The 21,145-nt window shown below is 39.2% G+C and overlaps 1 protein-coding gene across 9 annotated transcripts in view; it reads right to left on the reverse strand.

Moving 5' to 3' along the window:
* The window catches only part of FOXP1 (forkhead box P1), a 630,544-nt gene that overhangs the window by 130,144 nt on the left and 479,255 nt on the right, over positions 1 to 21,145 (reverse strand). For 5 of the 9 annotated variants that reach the window (XM_036031553.1, XM_036031552.1, XM_036031556.1 and 2 more), the window contains one exon: positions 18,724 to 18,825. In XM_036031553.1, coding sequence (XP_035887446.1) covers positions 18,724 to 18,825 — 102 coding nt within the window. Of the gene's footprint in view, positions 1 to 10,348; positions 10,400 to 18,723; positions 18,826 to 21,145 lie in introns of all 9 variants that reach the window. The other 4 variants (XM_036031548.1, XM_036031551.1, XM_036031549.1 and 1 more) reach the window with 1 other exon arrangement.

The following is a 21,145-nucleotide window of genomic DNA, read 5'->3' on the forward strand; positions in this document are numbered from 1 at the left end:
AATTTAGAGTTTTGCGAGATAACAACTACTGAAATCTACTGCAAGCAGCCACAGCCAGCAAAATAGATGAGTGTGGCTCTGTTTCAGTAGTGAACACCAGAATCTTCATTTGATACAATTTCCATTTTTCATGAAATATTCTTCTTCTGATTTTTTAATCACTTAAAAATGTATATGGCTTGTAGTTTCTACAAAATCAAGCTATGGGATTTGGCCCACAGGCTAGCGTTTGCCACCCTCTGTTCTATAGCCTGTTCCCAGTTCATACACTTCATACAAAAGTTCAAGGTCCTGAAGTCATAGAGCTTTCCTGACACTAATGGAAACTAACCCCTCATCATAGACAGTGAGATACTCAAGAGCTGTATAGTCTGACAGCTCCAGGGGCCGATTGGGAGCCAGAGCAGGGAAGTGCCGGTGTCAAAGTGGAGTGGGGTGGAAAGAGGGGAAATTGCACCCTGCAGGGGGAGCACAGCTTGTCCACTCTCCCTGGCAACAGCTCTAACTGTTATCCTCAGCTGAGCAGACAGATGAGGGCTCAGCTGGTCTCAGAATCCTTTTATAAACCAGTTTTGTCCAGACTTCTATTAGTCAAAGTCCTGATCTACATCAGGGTTTCTGCAAGCCCATTCTTTATGCCTTTGATCTGCAGTTACAGTATCTTCAATTAAGCATTAATATATTGTGCATGGACTGACACTGTGTCACACAGAATGGTAAGGCTCCAGGAATACATTCCAAAGCCAGTATTTTAAATAGAGCTGTGTAGGCAGTGAAATATTTATTTTCAAATTCATTTGTGTACATTTTAAAAATTACCGCTCTCTAAATTTCCTTTGAAATGTCTGACCTGCTGTTCATAAGTCAAAAAATATAATCTTTTTTGTAGAACTGCAATTGGTAAATTGTACTAAAAGAAAAGTCAGATTGGCTACCTCTGTTAGATGATGGGTATTCAGAGCTCATACAACTGGTGTTGTCTTAAAAAAAAATCCCCAAATGCATATGGATCTCATGGGCTATGCTACTATAAAACTGTTTTGCCTTCATCAACTAGAAGTCCAAAAAATTCCTAAAGACAAGCAAGGTTAAGAGCCTTCTACAAAAATAGGAAGAAGTCAAATAAGACATGGATATGATAATACAGGTGGAGGTATACAACACCCAGTTTGTCTTTCTGGTTCCACATGAGTAGTTTTTATTTGCTGTATTTTGTGAAATGAGCAGAGCAGATATTTGTTTAGAAAACACTGAGAAAAGAAAGGCCCCTGGTAAATATAAATTCTACATTTTAAAGATTTTATCTACTTATTTCTAGAGAGAGGGAGAGAGAGTGAGAACGAAAAACACTAGAGCACACTCCCTGACAACAGATCACACCTACAATGCAAGCATATTCCCAGACTGGGAATCGACAGTGACCTTTTGCTTTGCAGTATGATGCACAACTGAGTCACACTGGTCAGGGCTAGGCTCTACATTTTAAGTAACATTACAGTTCCTGAATAAGGTAGGACCCAAACTCTTAAAACCAGAAGTGACTCTGAGGTGTGGGCCAGTTTCAACACCTGAAACATATCCAAATGAATCTGATAGGAAATCAAGTTCATGATCTCATAAGACAATATTTCCAATTTGGGGTTGGCCTAGAAGTACCATAAAATAGGTCCATATTATAAAAATGTGGCTTATAGGCAGGTTCATTCCAAAGCAGAAATTTGTAATTGTATAGAGAAAAAGATATAAGCTGCATATTTGAAACACCAGACAGACCTTCAGTATGTTACCAACTAGATTATTCTTCTTTGTCTTCACTCCCAGGACTTTTCAAGTGGACTCCAAGGTTAAAAGGGTGGGTGGTCTATCTAACTTTTGCATAGTGCATGTAGCCTCCTGTCTGGTGCTACCTCCTGGGCAAATTACCCAAGGCCAAAAGCCAAGACTCCTGGCCAGGGATTCCCTAACATGTTCTGATGACCATGGTTCACTCACATTGGTTGAGATGAAGTTGTAGAGGTCATGTCTACTACCATAGAAGGCACTGGGGAACAAAGAAATGAGGAAAAACAGAATGAAAGAGACACTGAGCTTTCAAGTTAGAAAGGAACATGGCTGTCACCTTGACAAGTGGTATTCACCTACAGAAGGTCAAAAAAGCACTTATGAAGGCTTTTCAACATATCTACACTTGGGCCATACCCCAAGATTCTTGTCCAGTAAGTAGACAGAGTTCAGGAATCTACCAGTGATTTTAAAAGCTTTGAGACCTGGATCTTGATAATGATAAAATTTTTGTTAATTCTGATGTGCTTTCATGGTTGAGAAACTGAGCAATCCTTTGTAGGTATGAAACTGAGGCTTACAGAGGCAAGTCACTGTGCCAAAGTCACACATGCTTGGATTCAAGACACAAGCAATGAAGGAAAACTGCACAGGCTCCAAGCAGAAGGGCTCAAGGAGGAACCATTCACTCTGTGGATGTCCTAGATCTAACTATTGACAAAGCATCTATACAGCGTGGGGCAAAAGTAGGCTTACAGTTGTAATTATTATATTATTTTCCATACAGACAACTTTGAACCTACTTTTGCCTACCCTGTATCTCTATAGGAAATTTTTCTGGCAGATGGCAGGAAAGTGTTTTAATGTAACAAAGTCAGGTTACCAACTAAATTATGAAAATACTCTGACATATTAGAATCAGCTGTCTTGAAAAGATGCTTTCTTCAATTTCACACAAGTATGAGGTAGGGGTTAGCTAAGGCCCTGCCAGCTAAGTCCGTTTTTTGACTCTCAAAAAATTACTACTTTTGTCATTATACCTACCATAATGTGTAGAAAGATGTCAGACCAAAATATAGAAAGGAAAGAAAGCTGGGTGCTGGGTGGCACCTCTGTGCAAATTCAAAAGGTGCTTCTTTTTCCAACGAGACACTACCACAGTCCCAGGCCAGGGTGCAAGGCTAGGTCAGCTAAATTTCAGTTCTCTCTAGCCCCTAATTCAGGCAACTTTATTCAATGAACAACCTGCAGGACCATATCCACTCTTCAAAAGCAGAGGTCAGCGAACTATAGCCCAAATCTGGTCTGTGGCCTACATTTGTATGATCTGTGAGCTAAGAATTGTTTTTACATTTTAAATGGGAATAAAAACAAAAGAACATTTCATGATCAGTGAAAATGATATGAATTTCAAGTTCCAGTGTCCACAAGTGGATTCTGATTGAGACAGAGCCTGCTCACTCATGTATGCCTTCAGGAGAACAGCAGAGCAAGCATCCCTGGAGATGGCCACATAACCAAGAATATTCACCCTCTGGCCCTTACAGAGGTTTGCTGACCCCTGGTCTAAAGGAAGAAAAGAGTTAACTATTAAGACAAATTCCTTTTGTAGATTCAATGAAAAATTCCAAGCAAATGTGGCAGGTGAAATAGTTTCTTTATATATACAAACTTGAAACCTGGAAAACGATGGAGGAAGGTCAACTTCATTACCTAGCCACCTTGCCAGTACCTTTAAATGTCATCAATCAGTATGTGCCTTGCATGACTTGCAAGGGCTCATTATAAATTACAGCACACAGGCCCCTGACACGATCCAGGGACTGTAACAGGACTCTGGTGACGTAATGTGATAAAGGAGATTTCTCTGTGTAGCTCTATATGGCACAGAACTGGAGAATTTCCAAGAAACTTAATTTCCAGAGTGCCACCTATGACTACTCAAGGTAATTCCTTCCACCCAAGCACCAGGCATCCTTGAAGAAAACATTATCTTTTCTGGAAACGCTTGTCATTGAGTGTCATCCTCAAAAATATAAATTTGTAGCTATTTTTACCAATGAGACAGACTAAATTCAGGATGTAGATTTTCCAATTAGACTCTTTTTAAACATCTGTTGGGAGGCTGCATTTAACATTAGTTATTTGAGCAAAGCACAATTTGATTAGACTGTCTGAAACTAAGCCAAAGTCTGCAAAATAATAGCTCAATTAAATTCTGTTTTGCTTTCATTTGTCTTGGATTTTCCTGAGTGAGATACTGTTGCAAATAATCAAGTAAGTCAATTCATTTCAAAATGAGAGATTTAAGTACATTTTCCATCTTCCCTCTAAGTTTATTTAATAATCTTCTCCATCTTCACTATTCTTTATTGAGCTTTAATCTTGACACCAAATACATTTCTATATTTATCTTTAGTCTACTTTAATTTTCCATTCTTATGAATTAAAGTTCTATGCCACTGATATTATACCTTAAATTGATCAGCAAACGTACAAGGCAAACGCAGAACATTACGCAGTCAAACTGCACTGCAGTTTTCTGATTTTCACTCCATACTTGGCAAGATTCATTTCATCGACCCAACGAAAGGTTTAGGCAGGACTAACACCGGATTCTTTCAATGCCATGTTTATGTTCTTGAAATGTTCCAAGAGGTTTGTGAACCTAAGCCCAGTTTGCAGCTTCTTCAACTAAAACAGTATCAATTTGCCTTTATTTTAGGGCCATATTTTTCACTCATTCACTCACTTGTCACTCATTCAGTAACTCATTTTTGAAAGAAATACCTACATACTGTCTACTTTGTGCTAGGGGAGCAGAATGCCACAGTTCAAGATTGTAGATTAGGGAACAGTCCCTTGACTGTTAAAATAATATAACATTAATTCTCATAAAATTCTGGGAAGACCAGGACAAAAGAAAACCTACAATGGAATTTTCAGAATACCATGACCTTTATTTGTACCAGAATTGACAGATTCAGGAAAATAACACTCCATCAATAGAATGCTGATAACAGGAGTAGCAGGGAGGGATGATGACAGCAGCTAACATTTATTAAGTATATGCCATATGCCAGGTATCATTTAGGCTGCCGATACCTAGTTCCATCAGCTGGTCTTCACTAGAACATACTGGGGTCACCCCTTTAACAGATGAGGGGCCTAATGTCTTCCCTTCAAGAGTGCTCAATCACAAGTCAACTGCAAGCAAAAGGACAGTCTTGTTATGCTGCTGAAACATATATTAGACATTTAATAGATAGTCTTTTCCTTTTTTAAAATACATTTTATTGATTTTGTCATTACAGTTGACTAAAATTTTCCCCCTTGGACTCCCTCCAACCAGTACTCTTAGTTCATGTCCATGGGTCATGTATTTAAGTTCCTGGGCTACTCCACTTCCTCTACTGTTCTTAACATCCCCCTGTTTAATTTTTACCTACCAATTTGTGCTTCTTAATCCCTGCACCTTTTCCCACATTCCCCCCCTTCCCTATCCCAGCTGTTAACCCTCCAAATGATCTCCATATCTATGATTCCGTTTCTGTTTTGCTTGTTTGCTTAGTTTGTATGGATTCACTTGTTGATAGCTGTGAGTTTGTTGCCCTTTCAAAGTTCACAGTTTTGATCTTCTTTCTCTTATATGGTTCCCTTTAACATTTCATATAATAATGACTTGGTGATGGTGAACTCCTTTAGCTTTACCTTGTCTGGGAAGCACTTTATTTTCCCTCCCATTCTAAATGATGGCTCTGCTGGATAGAGTAATCTAGGTTATAGGTCCATGCTTTTCATCACTTTGAGTACTTCTTGCCAGTCCCTTCTGGCTTGCAAAGTATCTTTTGAGAAATCAGCTGACAGTCTTATGGGCATTCCTTGGTAGGTAACTAACTTCTCTTGCTGCTTTTAAGATTCTCTCTTTATCTTTAACCCTTGATATTTTAATTATGATGTGTCTTGGTGTGGTCCTCTTTGGATCCAACTTGTTTGGGACACTCTGTGCTTCCTGGACTTGTATGTCTGTTTACTTCAACAATTAGGAAAGTTTTCTTTCATTATTTTTTCAAATAAGTTTTCAATTTCTTGTTCTTCCTCTTCTCCTTCTGGCACCTCTATGATTCAGATGTTGGCATGTTTGGAGATGTCCCAGAGGCTGCTTGTTCTTTGTTTTTTTTAAGTACTCTTTTCTTCTCGCTGTTCAGGTTGAATGCTTTTTTCTTCTTTATGTTCTAAATCATTGATTTGAGCTTCAGCTCCATACCCCCCCATTGATGGTTCCCTGTGGATTTTTCTTTATTTCATTTAATGCAACCTTCATCTCTGCCTGAGTTTTTTTTTTAATGCTATTGCCATACCCAGTGATTTCTTTGAGCATCTGTTAAATAGTGTTTTAAATTTTGCATCTGACAGGTTGCTTATCTCCATTTCATTTCGTTTTTTTCCTGAAGTTTTGTTCTGTTCTTTCATTTGGGCCATATTTCTCTGTCTCCTCATTTTGCAGCCTCCCTGGTTTGTTTCTGTATATTTGGTAGAGCTGCTTTGACTCTCTGTCTTAGTAGCATGGCCTGTTGTAGAAAAGGCATCTGTAAACTGTGTGGGGCAGAGCCTTCGGTAGTCACCAGGGCAGGGCAACCCATTTAACCACTTTGTGGCTCTGTGTGGGGAAGGGCTCAGATAAGGGACAGTGCTGCTAACTGGCCTCTATAAATGACCCAAGAGGAAGCTATCTCCCTAGCACTCACCCCCTTGCCAGTCACTTTACTTTCTCCCTTTCTTCCCAAGTGCCACTTGTGCCCTTCTAGCTGTTGCCCTGGTGCTGAATCTCATAGGGGATGGGTCTGTGTGAGTCCTAAGTCCTTTGTGGGTCTTTTAAGAGAAGGCTCTTGAGAATCCTGCAGTTTCTTCTACCACCCCAACTCCCACTAGTTTTTGTAACCAGAAGTTATGGGGACTTATCTTCCTGGTGCTGGAATTCTGGGCTGGGTGGTCTCATCTGGGGCTGGGATTGCTCACTCCCAAGGTATCCTTCCTTAATTTTATCTACCACACATGAATGTAGGACCGCCCATTCCACAACCTCTCTGTGCCTTTGTATCTCTGGACCTCTTACCCATCTGGATAAATGTGGCTTCTTTAAATCCTAGGTGTCAGACTTCTGTACAGCTAGATTTTTCTGACAAATTTGGGTGATATTTGTTTTGTAGTTTAGCTGTAATTTTTGCTGTAGTTGTATAAAGGAGGTAAAGTGGGTTTACCTATACCTCCATCTTGGCCGGACGTCTCAGTCCATCCTTTTCCTTTTAAAAGGAGTTACTATAGCCCTGGCCAGGATGCTCAGCTGGCTGGAGCATCATCCTGATAACACCAAGGTTGAATATTCAATGCAACCAATAAATGCATAAATAGGTGGAACAACAAATCATAGTTTCTCTCCCTTCCTCTCTCTAACATCAATAAAAATTTTACATATTGTTTTTAAAAAGATATATTAAAAATAAAAGGAGTTTATATGATTGTGAGAACCAACTTTTCTGAGAATTTATTGTGTCCTAGGCACGCGCAAGTACTTTTCATTTAATCATTTAACCTTCACAATAATCTTCAAGGAGTGAGGTAATCAGTCACGTTCTCTACATGAGAAAATGAAAATACAGACAAGTAAAGGAGGTGCTAGTACTTGAACATGGCAGCCTGATATTGAAGGCCACACTATTAACCATGATGTACCTTGTCTCATATTCTGGTACATAATCTCAGAAACTCTAACGTCTTTGCTGAGTTTGTATGGGGACCCATTGCATAAGAATCTGTGACTTTAAGGAAAAATTCTTTCTCATGTTTGACCATGAAGAGATACAGTGTCATGATAAGAACACAATTAGATCAGTCTTGAATAAGGATGTAGAGAAAACCACAAAGTACACGTTTTAATAGTTACCATAAGATCTATTACGTTTCCCAGGAAAAATAATCCCAAGTACTTCTCTACTTTGGTATGTGGTCAGCACAGGCATGTCAGATCAATCTGCCAAGTTTGGTAAAGAGAAGGCCACATTCCACACTGCTACATCCAGTGCCCGTGGGTGACACAGGTAGCCCATCAGGGGAGCGGAGCCCCTTTTGTAGGATCCTTCAAAGAGCACAGTGGGTAGAGCCACTTCTGACACAGACCAAATAAAACCTCTGAGTAGTTTGGATTCATGAATCTTCTTCTAAAATAAATAACAATCTCTTTATGTGATGAAATAAAGAACAAAAGCAAACATAATTTCATCAATATCTTATTAAAAGTGGCTTCATTAGGTGTGATGAAGCAGCTCTCCAGCAAGAAAACAAGGCAGTGCCTGGCCTGCAGGTGCTGCAGCCACAGGAGGTCAGAAGGAAGCCTACAGGGCATATAAGAGATACCAGTGAAAAAGAACATGGGATAACATAGCAGAGAGTTTAGATATGGGGAGACACAGCATATCACATGGCTCTTGGTTTCCTTCTGAGGAAAACAGACAGAGAGATAATTCTCTGAATTAAACTCAAACAATTTAATCACTAGACTTTTGTCTAAATGGCAGGTGACAGAACAAGCAATATTTGCAATCCTGGATTGTGGGGACTTGGTATTGTAGGTAAGAGTAGACCACTGAAAGTTTTTGAATAGCACAGTGACATGGCATTCAGGGAAAGACTAGAAGATATGCAAGAAGACTACAACATGAGCTGAGGGGAGGGGGGCAGGTTACATTTGTTTGACAAGATCTAAGCATCTGCCAACTGAAGGTTTGGAGTCTGGGACAAGGCAGCATCAGAGGAAACACAGAGAAAGGAATAGATAGGAGATACTCAGCAGAAGGGAAATGGCAGACCTGAGAACAGATAATGTGGTGGGGATGAAGAAAATGAATAAATTCGTAAGTCCACAATGAATCATGACTCTGACTAGTAGGGCATGGTGATAAACATGATCAGCTGGATTAGAGAGAAGGGAAATTGCGGTGATGCTGAGCTAAAAGAGACATGCACAGACAGTTAGGAGGGTACAAGCAAGCTGGGAGTCATCGGTATAGAGGTAACAGGACAAGGAAGGAGGACAGAAGTGCCACCCAGCTAAGATCAAAGGAACTAAAATCTGGGATGAGAATGAATTTGTGTTCCAGGAGAGAACTGGGAAGCAGAAAGAGAATGCCATGGAGACCAGGAAGGAACTGAATGTAAGGAGTTTAAAGAAGGAGATTTCCAAAAAGATGAGGTAGCCGAAAGAGGAATCGGCTACTAGAAGGTCAGACAGCTTGAGGTGAGGTTGAGACATGGCCACTGAATTTAGTGACAAAATAATTCAAGAAAATGATGAGGAGAAAAGCCAGATTTAGGGGAGGTTAGGAAGGAAAGTGGTTGGTTAAAACAAACAAACAAAAAAATTGAAGCAGCAGACAGAACGTTCAGGTTCTAAACATTTGGAGGAACGTAGTTGGGGAGCACTGAGTCATCTAAGGTTTCTGAACTACCCATGTAAAACCCACATTTTACCACAAACACCGATAAATGCTGGGCTCTGTCTGCTTGCATGTTTACCAATTTTCCTCAATGGAATGTAATGTGAAAGGACAAGGCCTGGTGCTCTTTGCTCAATTGTCCTGGCGTCTCTAAGTTCTACTGCTTAAGTAGTTACAAATCTGTACTTTTGATGAAGGGGAAAGTTATGACTAGAGGGCAGCAGTGCTGGACCCTTTGGAGATGACACATATTCAGTCTCTGCAATTTACTGGGCAATAATGTGAAACTCAAACAATCACAACAGCAAGGCGGCTGAAGTCCACCAAAAGTTCAAAATGGGATATGTTCTCTTTAAAATTTTGAGAGCGACTAAATATGACAACCATCTGATGTATGAAAATTATTCACAACTGAAAACAGACAGTCTGGAAATAGCTGGGATGACTTCATTTAGACAGAATTACCCAAATCTGTTTCTAATATACACAGTACACATAATAAATTTTTACAATATGACAAGGAAAACAAACTTAATAAAAGTTCCCAATCTTTTGTTACACAAGCATGCTATATCCATGCTATGTTTATAATAGTTTGCTCATGATATCACAGCTCAGTAACAAAGGCCCAGGCAATACAAAAACAGTTACTAGGCATGACATCAACTCACAACTACCGTAATTACATCGGTACACAAATTTCCCAAACTGTACATTTTCCAAACTGCTTCTCAATTTCAACGGCTGCCTTTAGACAATTACTTGCAGTTGTGTGCAGGCTTTGAGTAATACCCGTCTTTCTTCTCTTTCCCAAGCGTCATTTCCCTTTAGAAAGTGCATATTTCAATTACAAGCACTATTTTTCAAATATGCCCACAAACACATGTCTAAATTAGGAGACAGTGCAGTCTAGTGGTCAGCAACAACCATTAGGCACCAGCAGCTCTGCTGCTGTTCCCTTCAGTCCCTGTTTGCTATGCCTGGCAGTGGCCCAGTGGGAGGCAATAGAATGTAATGGAGAAGAGCACAGATGCTTGAGTGCGAGTTTTTGAAATCCCAGCTGGGCCACTCACCAGCCCTTTGGCCCTGGGCAAGTTAACTTCTCTATACCCCACTTTCCTCATCTGCAAAATGGGAATAATAATAGAGCTTATCCCCATATGGTTGTGGTACAGTAGTTGGCTCCTACAAAGTACACTTTTGTTTCTTGTTTTTCAATACTGTTACCATTATATTTTCAGGACTCAGTTTCCTGTTTGAAAACCTGCCTTATATTATCCTGACCTGTACTGAATTGTGTAATTTTCTAATGTTAGGGTAAGAGTTTCATCTTGGCCATATTACTTGGATATAGTGAGGTTTAATTAATAAAATTTTGATGAATTAATGAATTAAATCCATAGGCTTTCCAACACCCAATAGTTACAAAAGTGAATAATATTATTTCACAGAAATTGATTTTCGTACTATTTCTCTAATGGCTTGCTTGCATGTTCCTGCAGCTATGTTGATAAATACCTCCAGCCCAATTAAAATAATAAGTGTAGGAAAAAAAATACTGGCTTGTGATTCCAGAAGCACATTTCTCTAAGGACCAAGGTTTTTTAGCTTGTCCCATAAGCAAGACCTCCATCTCACAGTGTTCCTGATGAGGCAGACTGCCAGGGAAGCAAGACTCCCTCATCGTCACTTCTGGTGCATGGTGCTTGCACCAAATGCTGTTGTTCTAGGCTTCAGGAAATTTTCTAACCACTGGATAGGGGCCAATGCTGTGTGCTAATGAGTTTCAGATTGGAGGACTTCACTATGCTTGTGTCAGGAAAGGGACACGGCTTATGGTGAGGTGGGGGCAGGGAAGAAAAGACACACAAAAGGGAAGAAAAAACAGTAGTTAAAATATGCTGGCTACTCAAATTGACAAGGAACGTGACCTCTGCACTTCATCGAAATTCCTGCAGACTTACAAAATAAAGGAGTTTGCTTTTATCACACACTGTGAGACTCGTGGAAAAATGGAAAACACTACATCACTTGACCCTGCCATGCCCTCTTTCAACCACAGACGAATATTGTGTACAAAAATTCTAAATCAACTTAAGATGTTAAAAAAAAGCTTTAATTTTCTGCATTAGACTTGATGATTACTATTTTAGTTCTTGAGATTTTACTTGGAAAGTTCACACAGGAAAAGGACTCACAATTCTAGGCAAAATATTTTTGTCACTTGGGAATAATGCTACAGTGGCCTCTGGGGCTGTACCCCTATACTCCTTGGAAAAGAATGAGCAACCCTCACTTCCCCAGGTTTGAAAGCCACCCAAGGCTGACTCATGACTATCTGCTTACATTAACAGAACATTAAAACCCATTTTAAACAACTTAAGGAAACTCAAGCCATCTTGGCTTCATGATTCACTTCTCTGGGACGCTTTTTCTCTCTTCAATGTAACCGACAGGCTTGATATCAAGACTTCTCATCATGCTATCATAGTCTATCAAAGAAGAACCCCTTCTCAGAAGAGTAACTCACAGGACTTTTTTGAGTAATGAGATTACATTTCAGTTTTTTTCCACACTTAGTACTGGCGACTTTAAAAATCCAATACTTTCACATCCTCGAACTGTCATCAACATTTTTTTCAGACAATGTCAATAAAATTGATTGCTTGCAGTTCTGAATTCTGCTCTGCACATGGAAACAATATAATTTGTTTTAAAGTATTTTCACTGGGGGTAGAAGGAGAAACAGAACCTCAGCAAGCCTATCCACAACATTGGGGCGGGTAGAGAACACACCTGAAGCAAAAGAAATGGCATGAATATTATGGTCTGCTGGCAACTTTGACAAAAAAATTCTTGAAGTATAAACCCTAAAACCTACTGCAATGCTGACTGATATGTCTTCCTGTCAGATATGAATGATGTCTCTGGAACATTAATACATTCATTAAATTCTAACTCCCTGTACTTAAAATATTCTGTAGTTGGGCTCAGAGGCATCTTGACAGCTTTGTTGTAATCATATATGTGAGGCCCCCAGACTACACAGTTGTTGAGATGCCTCATACCCACAGCCAATCTGTTGCCTTTACAAGTTTAATCTAGGTATTAAGGAGCTGATTGTGGAACCACATTGATTTGACATCTTCAGCTCAGTTGTATACCATAGAAACCACTATGGGTGGTGATAGACTCCCATGATGCCCAGCAACCATACATCCCTGTAACTCCCTAAGCTGAAAGACTATAAAATACAGCTTTTTTGTTGTTTTTTTTTTCTTCCCAAAGCACAAGTGGATGACCAGCAAGGGTCCAACAGTGTTTTTCCTAATTACCTTCTATTTTTCACTCTTGATCCTGTGGCTCTCATAATTAGTTACCTGGGGCTGCAATCCAATTTAAAGTGATGACAAGAAAGTGATCCATGAAAAAGTAATAAGTTAAATCCAATTTCAGCCTTCCTCTAATTAAATGCACATGGAACTAATGACTCCAACCCTAGCATTTCAGTGATAATGGTAATTAGCAAGGTGGGAGTCACTCTCTTTCTCAACACTGGAGGTGTAAACCACAAGGTAAAATGGTAGGAGCACTCTAATTACATGTGTCATTTTGTCAGCAATTTACACATTTTTGACCAGTTAAGGATGTCCACCTCATGTCCCTCCCCACCTCCTTGCCCCAACAATGATTATAACATACTTGTCTGTGTTCCAACACATGGAAGCTCATAAGAGCACTTCAGACTTGAGAATACGAAATAATTTTTCTTTGCTATTGCTTACAGACAGGGTGACAATTAGGATAATTATGCAGATCTCAGACCCCTTAATTGAAATCCAGATACTGACAGTGGAATTGGTCTTGGTTGGCCTGGTTTTATTTTTGCTTATGATATGAAAAATATAATAATTTGATTATTTATGAAAAACATGGCACTTAGTAGTTGCTGAGTAAATCCACATTGAAGGAGAAGCAATTATTAACTTGACCATGGCATACTGGTTACCGATAGTCCTAAGACCTGGCTTCCCATCTTGGTGCTGCCACTGTCTGAATGCTCTGAAGCAAGTCACTTAACCTCTCTCAGTTTCATTATTCTTCATCTACAGAATGATTTAATACTTGTTTCTGCACCATAGGATAACTGTGAGGCTGGCCCACATTAAACACTTACTAACCATTAATTATCTGCATATGATGATGAAGACTTGCTTACATATAACATATTAGCATCATCCTTGTATTTTTAAAAGATTTTATTTATTTATTTTTAGAGAGAGGGGAAGGGAAGGAGAAAGAGAGGGAGAGAAATGTCAATGTGTGGTTGCCTCTCACATGCCCCCTACTGGGAATCTGGCCCACAACCCAGGCATGTGCCCTGACTAGGAATCGAATCTGCTACCTTTTGGTTCACAGCCCGCGCTCAATCCACTGAGCTACGCCAGCCAGGGCCATCCTTGCATTTTAATGCTTAGATACATGTAAGTAAGGTGGACATGTAATTAAATGTCCAAACTAGGATACTTTTGAGAGTGAGAATTATTAATAAATACACCCAACCAACAGACTGGGTCTGTCCTGGACAGACTAGGACACAGGATATTATACAGAACTGCAGTTGAAATTGAAAAATGAGCTAACTCACTATATTACAACTGAACTAAGGTTTTTGGAGGAAGGCAAGAGTAAAACATCATTTTAGAAAAAAATTCTTAAAGCAAGAGTATTTAACCTGGGTAAAAGATGGACTTCTTGAGGTCCATGAAACCCTTGTAACTAGATGCAAAATTCTGTGTGTGCATGCTTTTCTGGGAGGGGGGATTACTGCTCCTATCACATTTTTAATGATGTGTGTAATCTGGAAAACTTAATAACCATTTCTAAAGTATTGTTCCTACTTTATTGTTTCATCAAGACATTTTTTCAGAGTTTTTTAGATTCTCTAAGATCAGGTGCTAACAAAATCTAAAAAGGTAGTGAAATTTCAACACTTTGTATCAATTTTATGCCAAGTATGGTTAACTCCAGACATTTCAAAATTATTTGCTTCCCTGTCCATCCACTTTACTAATTCAGTGAATAGGGATATATTTTAAGAGTCAGTGTTTCAAAACCATTCCATTTCACTGCCTACAACAAAAATTGTACTTTCCTTTAAAGGTTTCCTCTTACCAATTTCCTCTTTACTGAATGACATGAAAATGATGTGAGGTACTAAGATTCTATGTGGCATTAACACAAAACAAAAATGCTACTAGTGCATGTTTTATATATCTGCAAATAAAAATGCTAAGAAATACCTGCTGACTGGTATCTGAGACTCCTCTGCTTATAGCAAGAGGTCTCCTTATAACCCTAAGCTTCCCAGCGGGACTAAAGGCTGACCTTTCCAGCGGGACTAAAGGCTGACCTTCCCCGGGGGTTTCACTGTCCTTTGTTCCAGGGTATGGTCTCCCGTGTGAAGGGTTTGCACATGATATAACCTTGGAAGGGAGTGGATAGGCAGAAGGAAATCTATCAGATGACTGGTTTCAAATTCAAATTCTTTATTGATGGCCTGAAACTGTGGTCAGCTTCCCACAGTAAGCAGCACACAAGGTTGACTTTCTTTCCTAACTTCAATGCTGCCAGAATACACATGTATTTTTACTTTCTTAGGAGAAAATGTGTCATTTGACTTCCTTCCAGTTTATGTACTCATGCCAACAACTAAGATGCTTAAAGAACCAAAATGAATTACTACCCAGAAACGGTGGTCAAAGTTCCAAGAGTCGATCAATAAAATTGCTCATCTACTCACAAATTAATCTTCAGCTAGTAAAGTTCCACATTTTTGAGGTTATGAGCACACCTGCACTGTTAAGCATTTATTTCACTTGTTTAAGCAATCTTCAGAAGTATATAAATATTTATAAAAGTAAGCCTACTATTTTTACTTACATATAATTTTATTTTTGCAGCAAAACCTTGTTAATGTTTTACAACTCATAAGCATTCTGAAGGCAGGCTCTGTCCTTCCTCCATGGTTTCATATCTGTGAGCATCAGTAAGATGCCCTGCACGTTGTGGCTGTTCCAGAACTGTTCACCACGATGCATCTAATTAACTCAGATCATTCTAATTCTGAATTTATGATGAGGCCAATTTTCAATTTTCACTTGTATCATTCATAAAAAATTGGCAAAGCAAATTAAAGACTAAATAAGGGGCTATTTAAGTTACTAAGTAGAATATTTTTAAAGAACTTCAGTAGCAATATCTATACTCAGTCAATTCTTTATACAAACCACAATGTGACCCAAAAATGTGGCCAGCTCAGATTTTGTTCAATATTCGTATCTGCAAAGAACATTATTCCTTTCTTTTTACTCCGATCTCCTTGAAATTAGTTCAAATTGGTGATGTTTGACTACATTTGGTAATCTCTGTCGAGCAATCACAGACAGCCTCTCTTAACTTTCCATTTTCTTTTGTTTGTGTCCCCAGCCTGTGAAGCTGGAGAGCACTGCCAAACATACCACAGGGAAGTGTGAGATTTGCTTAAAATACGAGTCCCAGTGTATTTGGGGATTTGAGCTGCTTTCTTTTTCCTCCAGCTATCAGCAGATCAAATCCTTCTTCCATGTGAAGCCTTCCATGTGGAAGGTCTGAAATTTGCTAAAATAGATCTCTCAGTAGTTATGAAGGCTAAGAAGATCAGAAATGAACACTGTTGAGATTTACTGTAGGATTTCCTGTTCATTCCAGAGCCATTCTGACTGAGATGCATCAGTGAGGACAAGGCACGGCAGATAATATTTATCCATACAGGTTATACCTTCTGTGAATCACTGAACCTATATACATATTTTTATAACAATGTAACACGTGTGATCTAGGTTAGTAATTTCTGCTCTGTCTGTGGAAGGCCAGCCAACCTAATGAAGCTTAGAGAATCTGCATGACCACAACAGACTATTTTTGCTAACAAAACCTTGTTAGCACACATACATCAGACAACCAACTCTTTTTTCCCAACGAATTCCTAAAGCCGGTCTAAATGTTCTTCTTGTCAAGTCTCCCACTGAAGGGGTAGGGAGAGATGCCAAACATCTTCTTTAACAAAACCAGCATTTAAGATGGCCCCCTTGTCCCACACTTTTTATAGAGACTGAAGTGCTCAGCAAAATGTGTTAGGTTGGTTTTGACACTGTCCTTGCCAAGAAAAATGAAGCTATATCATACTGTTATGGTAGCTAAAAGTATTGTAACAGCAAGAAGAAGAGAGCCCTCAAAAGGAAATCCCCTGAAACTTTACTTCATATATTTAGCCCTAAAGGAACTTCATTCATCTTGGAAAAGAAGTTACCTAAAAACGCCATCTTTTTTTTAAGCAGGTATGAGGAAAAATAAGTTTAGTATAAAAAATTACAAATGATATTCAATACTGAACAGAGTGCATGGACTGTCTATGTGTGTACTTTTTAGAAAATCTCTAACCACAACTCTACTATGTATAAGATTTCTACCTTCAAATAATATATTGTCATTTTTCCAATGCACTTGAGGTCTGATAAATTCAAGAGGACTTGCAGTATCTTTAAGGCTGTGGGAGCTCCAACAGGGAGGCAAAAATAATGGACAGTCATTGGAACCACTGAGTGACAGGCTGGGCTAGCTCCTTGTATACATTAATAAATTACAATTTTAATTGTATCTCTGTCTGCAGGAGATGCCCCATACTTTAATATGTACCAACAATGGACTGTGTTCTGGAATCTGCAATGTGGCCTCCGCTGCTGACCTCTGAAACACTATTCCCAGTCTGACTATGGTAACTGTTCAGTTTGATCCTTTCAACTTATTTGAATCCTGACAAATAAGCTCACAGCTGAAAGGTCAACACAGGCATATTTCATCCTCCAGAGCTGTTCTTAAGACATCTGCACAACAAAGCACTTCTCAGAGCACCTGACATGGGACCTCACTGGCACTGTACCTCATTAAAAGTGTCCCCAGCATTCACAAACATTAAAAGGCATATGGGTTCATGACGGTTTACCAAAGAAATGTTTTTGGAAGTGTTAGTAAAGAATGCACATTCAACTGTTGCAGTAAAGTATTACTATAGTATGGAACAGTCCCTAGACAGTGACAGTTTTCCAAGCGGATGTAGAAGAACTAGGACTTGTCGCCCAAGGTCAATATGATCTTTGCCAGACAATGTGGAACAGGTATTGGTTTACTTTGATTGAGAAAAGTCAAAACAATCTAGAGTTTGGATTAACCTTATGATCAAATTAATCAGCACCAAGTTATGCCCATAAGCAGTTCTTTACAGATTCTGTCCCAAAATGTGCAGTGTGAGAAACTCATACTAGCCTCCCATGTTGGAGGACGTCCATCCTTATCTATGAAAGCAGTTGGGCCACCTAGTGCCTGTAGGTGCCCTGTCCTGGATGTGCATATGAATACCCTGAGTCAAGTTCCTTTGAAGTTTCTATTAAAATCTTCTACTCCAATAGAAAATCAAAATTAGATTTGTACAAACTCACTCCTTCTTCTACTCTCTTAATTCTGGGCCTCAATGTGCCTGAAAGGAGAAGTTACTAAAACAATCTGTCTTGGTATCTTCACATAAAAATTGCTTGCCACTTTTTATTAATATTTCAGTAATATACTGAAAACATTCACTGAATAAAAAAGTGTGTATCACATTCATGACCAGGTATATTAAAATTACTATCTCTTTTTCAGTCCCAGTAATAGTTCTTAACACTATTGAGAATTTGGAATGAATAGTTCCATGCTGTAGGGGACTTTTCTGTGCAATGTAGGATGTTTAGCACCATCCCTCGCCTCTACCTATTAGGTTATTAGTAACACCAAGCCCCCCATTGTGACAACCAATAGACTGGACAATGTCTATGTGTGTACTTTTTAGAAAATCTCTAACCACAACTCTACTATGTATAAGATTTCTACCTTCAAATAATATATTGTCATTTTTCCTGGACAATTGTCATTGTCCCCTGGACAATGGACATCTCCCATTGTCCCCTGGGGCAAAATTTCCCCCATGGCACTAACGTAAAGTGCGTGTGTAACAAAGTGTGTGTTTATCCCACAAGAGAATCTCTAACTCTATCAATAGAGAATGTGGTGACATATCAGAGCACTGTGAACTTTTCCTCAGAGGTAAGCTGCATTATTAAGCAATCCACACCTACAACTACTCATCCTCCCATTACCTTCACTAATTAGTAGATCTTCTCACCCCCAACAACAACATGTTTGGGTTGAACAGACACTTCCTAAAAGGTCATACCGCACTGGTAAACAAAAAAGACATCTTCTGCAAGAGATTCTCTTACATGATTTGTCATTCTTACCACAATCCTCTTCTGAATTGCTTATTAGCTATCCCAAAGTGTATAATGTCATCTATTTTTAAAAGAATTGTTACCTGAAGGGCTGGCTGTTTGTCATTCCTCTTGGGAGATTTTAATCCACTAACTTGCTGCTGCTGTTGCTGTTGAAGAAGGAGCTGTCTTGCCACTTGAAGAGCCTGCAAAGAAAAATGGAAGAAAAATGTTTCTGTTACTGCACAGGTTCAGAGCCGCTTCCACAGCAGGACTCCAGGAAGTGCACTTAAGAACAGGATCCTGACTTCCCCATTTCCAAGCAAATGAAATAGCAAGCAAAATTTTCCACCAGTCTAAGTTGGAACACTTTTCAGAATTTGTTTACATTTCTTGTATTTAGCCTGTTTCATATACAGTTCTTTAGGCAGAGCAATCCATCTGAGCACATGCTTTATTCCTACTAAAAATCAAACCCAAAACTTGGAGTATGAATGATTAGAATTTTGAGGAAGGATGGCAGAGAGAATCAGGAAGCACCAGAGCAAAGACAGAAACTGAGATGACAATCAAGGGCTCTTTTCAGAGGCACCAGCACCCTCCTCCAATTCTTCTTGGGGAACTTGGGACTCAAGTAGAAAGGAACACTTTCACCTCATCTCAGTCCGCCCCCCCAAAAAAGAGAGAGAGAGACAGAGAGGAAGAGCTAAGTGGTGAGCACACTATGGATAAGGTTACCTGAGAAGACCTAAACAGGTGAGCATACCAGTGGTGAACTCAATGCACTATGTAAGAAAAAAAAAGTTCCCAAATTTGACTTCTAAGTCAATTTAAAGGGTACATTATGTACCTGTGAACAACACTGGTAATGCCTCCTAAAACTGACTCTTTCTAGCTTATGCCACAGGATGGTTTTTATTTAAAGGCAGGTGATATGAATTGAAGATAAGGCAAAAGGAAAACGAGTCCTCTAAAATGCAGAATGTATGACTGCCCAATCTTGTTTTTTAATTAAAGTATAATTGACATACAATATTATATTAGCTTCAGGTGTACATGTAGTGGTTCTATATTTATACATCCTATGATGTGATTACCACAATATGTCTAGTCACCATCTGTCACTGTACAGTTATTATAATAGTATTGACTATATTCTCTGTACATTAAGATCAATCTTTTTTAAAAGTTCAAATAAGAAGAAAAATGTCATTAATAAACCCTCATGGGGATATTCACTATCAAAGAAGTTAATAGGAATAATAGTGAGGCACACCTTTCCAAGGAGAGCAGGAGGATCAGGAACAGAAAACAAGTTTTCAGATATTGTGCTAGAAAATCATGAGCAGTGATTATTTTTTTAAATTTTAGTCAATTCAGCTGAAAGCCATGAATGGGTACATGGAAGATGTGTCAAGAATGATCATTAAACAATGTGGTTAAATTTACAGACAAATAAGATTTCTCGTTGATTACCCCAATAAGAATTCCTGAAAGGTAACTGATTATTTTTGCCTCAAAGAAGATGAACACACAGATGTCTGTGGTCAATGTATCAAAGAATCTGAAACTATACTCTTAGAAAATGTGTCTAATGGACTTATATAAGAAAATAATGTTATTTGTTTTAAGAAAGCTTATAGTGACTTGGTAAAGTGGGAGAAAGGTATAGCATGGGGGTTCCTGCCCACTGAACTCAGGACGGGGAAATAATGTTTAAGAGGATACGTTCATGAGTGGATACACGAAATTGTTGAATCAGCAAAAGTAGTACTTCTCCTAAAAGGACAGTCTCACTAAATTAAGGTCATAACTACGGTATTGTAACAAAGAATATTAAGGCACTTTGTAATGTTGAGTGGTGCCTTTGTGTCTGAGAGGCATAGAGGGAGGCAATAGAACTGAAGCACTGATGATAAGTGGGTGACAAAGAAAAAATTTGGGGGAAGATGGAAACCTCCTGTCCCACCTCCCTACCACACCCACCCTCCTGTCCTGGGGAGACCTCTGCCTACTGAACTCACCATAATCAGCCCTTGAGAAGTAACAGACAGGCTATTTTGTCTGGAAAGGGAGAGACATGTTGATAAAGCCTGCCTGGAAGAGCCTTGGGGACAAAGCCTGTCTGTGAGGGTCTTCTGGAAGCCTGAGAATCCAGCCTGCTATCGCTGAGGAGAATTCACCATCACTGGACTCTGGCTTCCTTGTCTCCCTGGAGACGCTCAGTACATGCGTAGGTGTAAAAGTGGGCAGAGTGAAGATTTCATTTTTATCATATAAGAAAAATAGTCCCCTTACAAAATACTCACAGGAGCAGAAGCCTCTCTTCCTCCTATATATGTTCCCTTAGCTATTTCATATGAGGTTTTATGGTTTTTTAATGTAGCAAAGGGAACTGTTAAATATTTTAAGTGCTACTGTCAGAGTTCCCAGAATAATAGACTGGTCAGCAAAGAAGAGTCTGGCTGCTAGTGGGAAAGACAGAGGGAGTGCAGATGATAGGGGAGCGCAGATGACAGTGAAAAG

This window comes from Phyllostomus discolor, chromosome 7 (genome assembly GCF_004126475.2).
Source record: "Phyllostomus discolor isolate MPI-MPIP mPhyDis1 chromosome 7, mPhyDis1.pri.v3, whole genome shotgun sequence".
NCBI classification, from domain to species: domain Eukaryota; kingdom Metazoa; phylum Chordata; class Mammalia; order Chiroptera; family Phyllostomidae; genus Phyllostomus; species Phyllostomus discolor.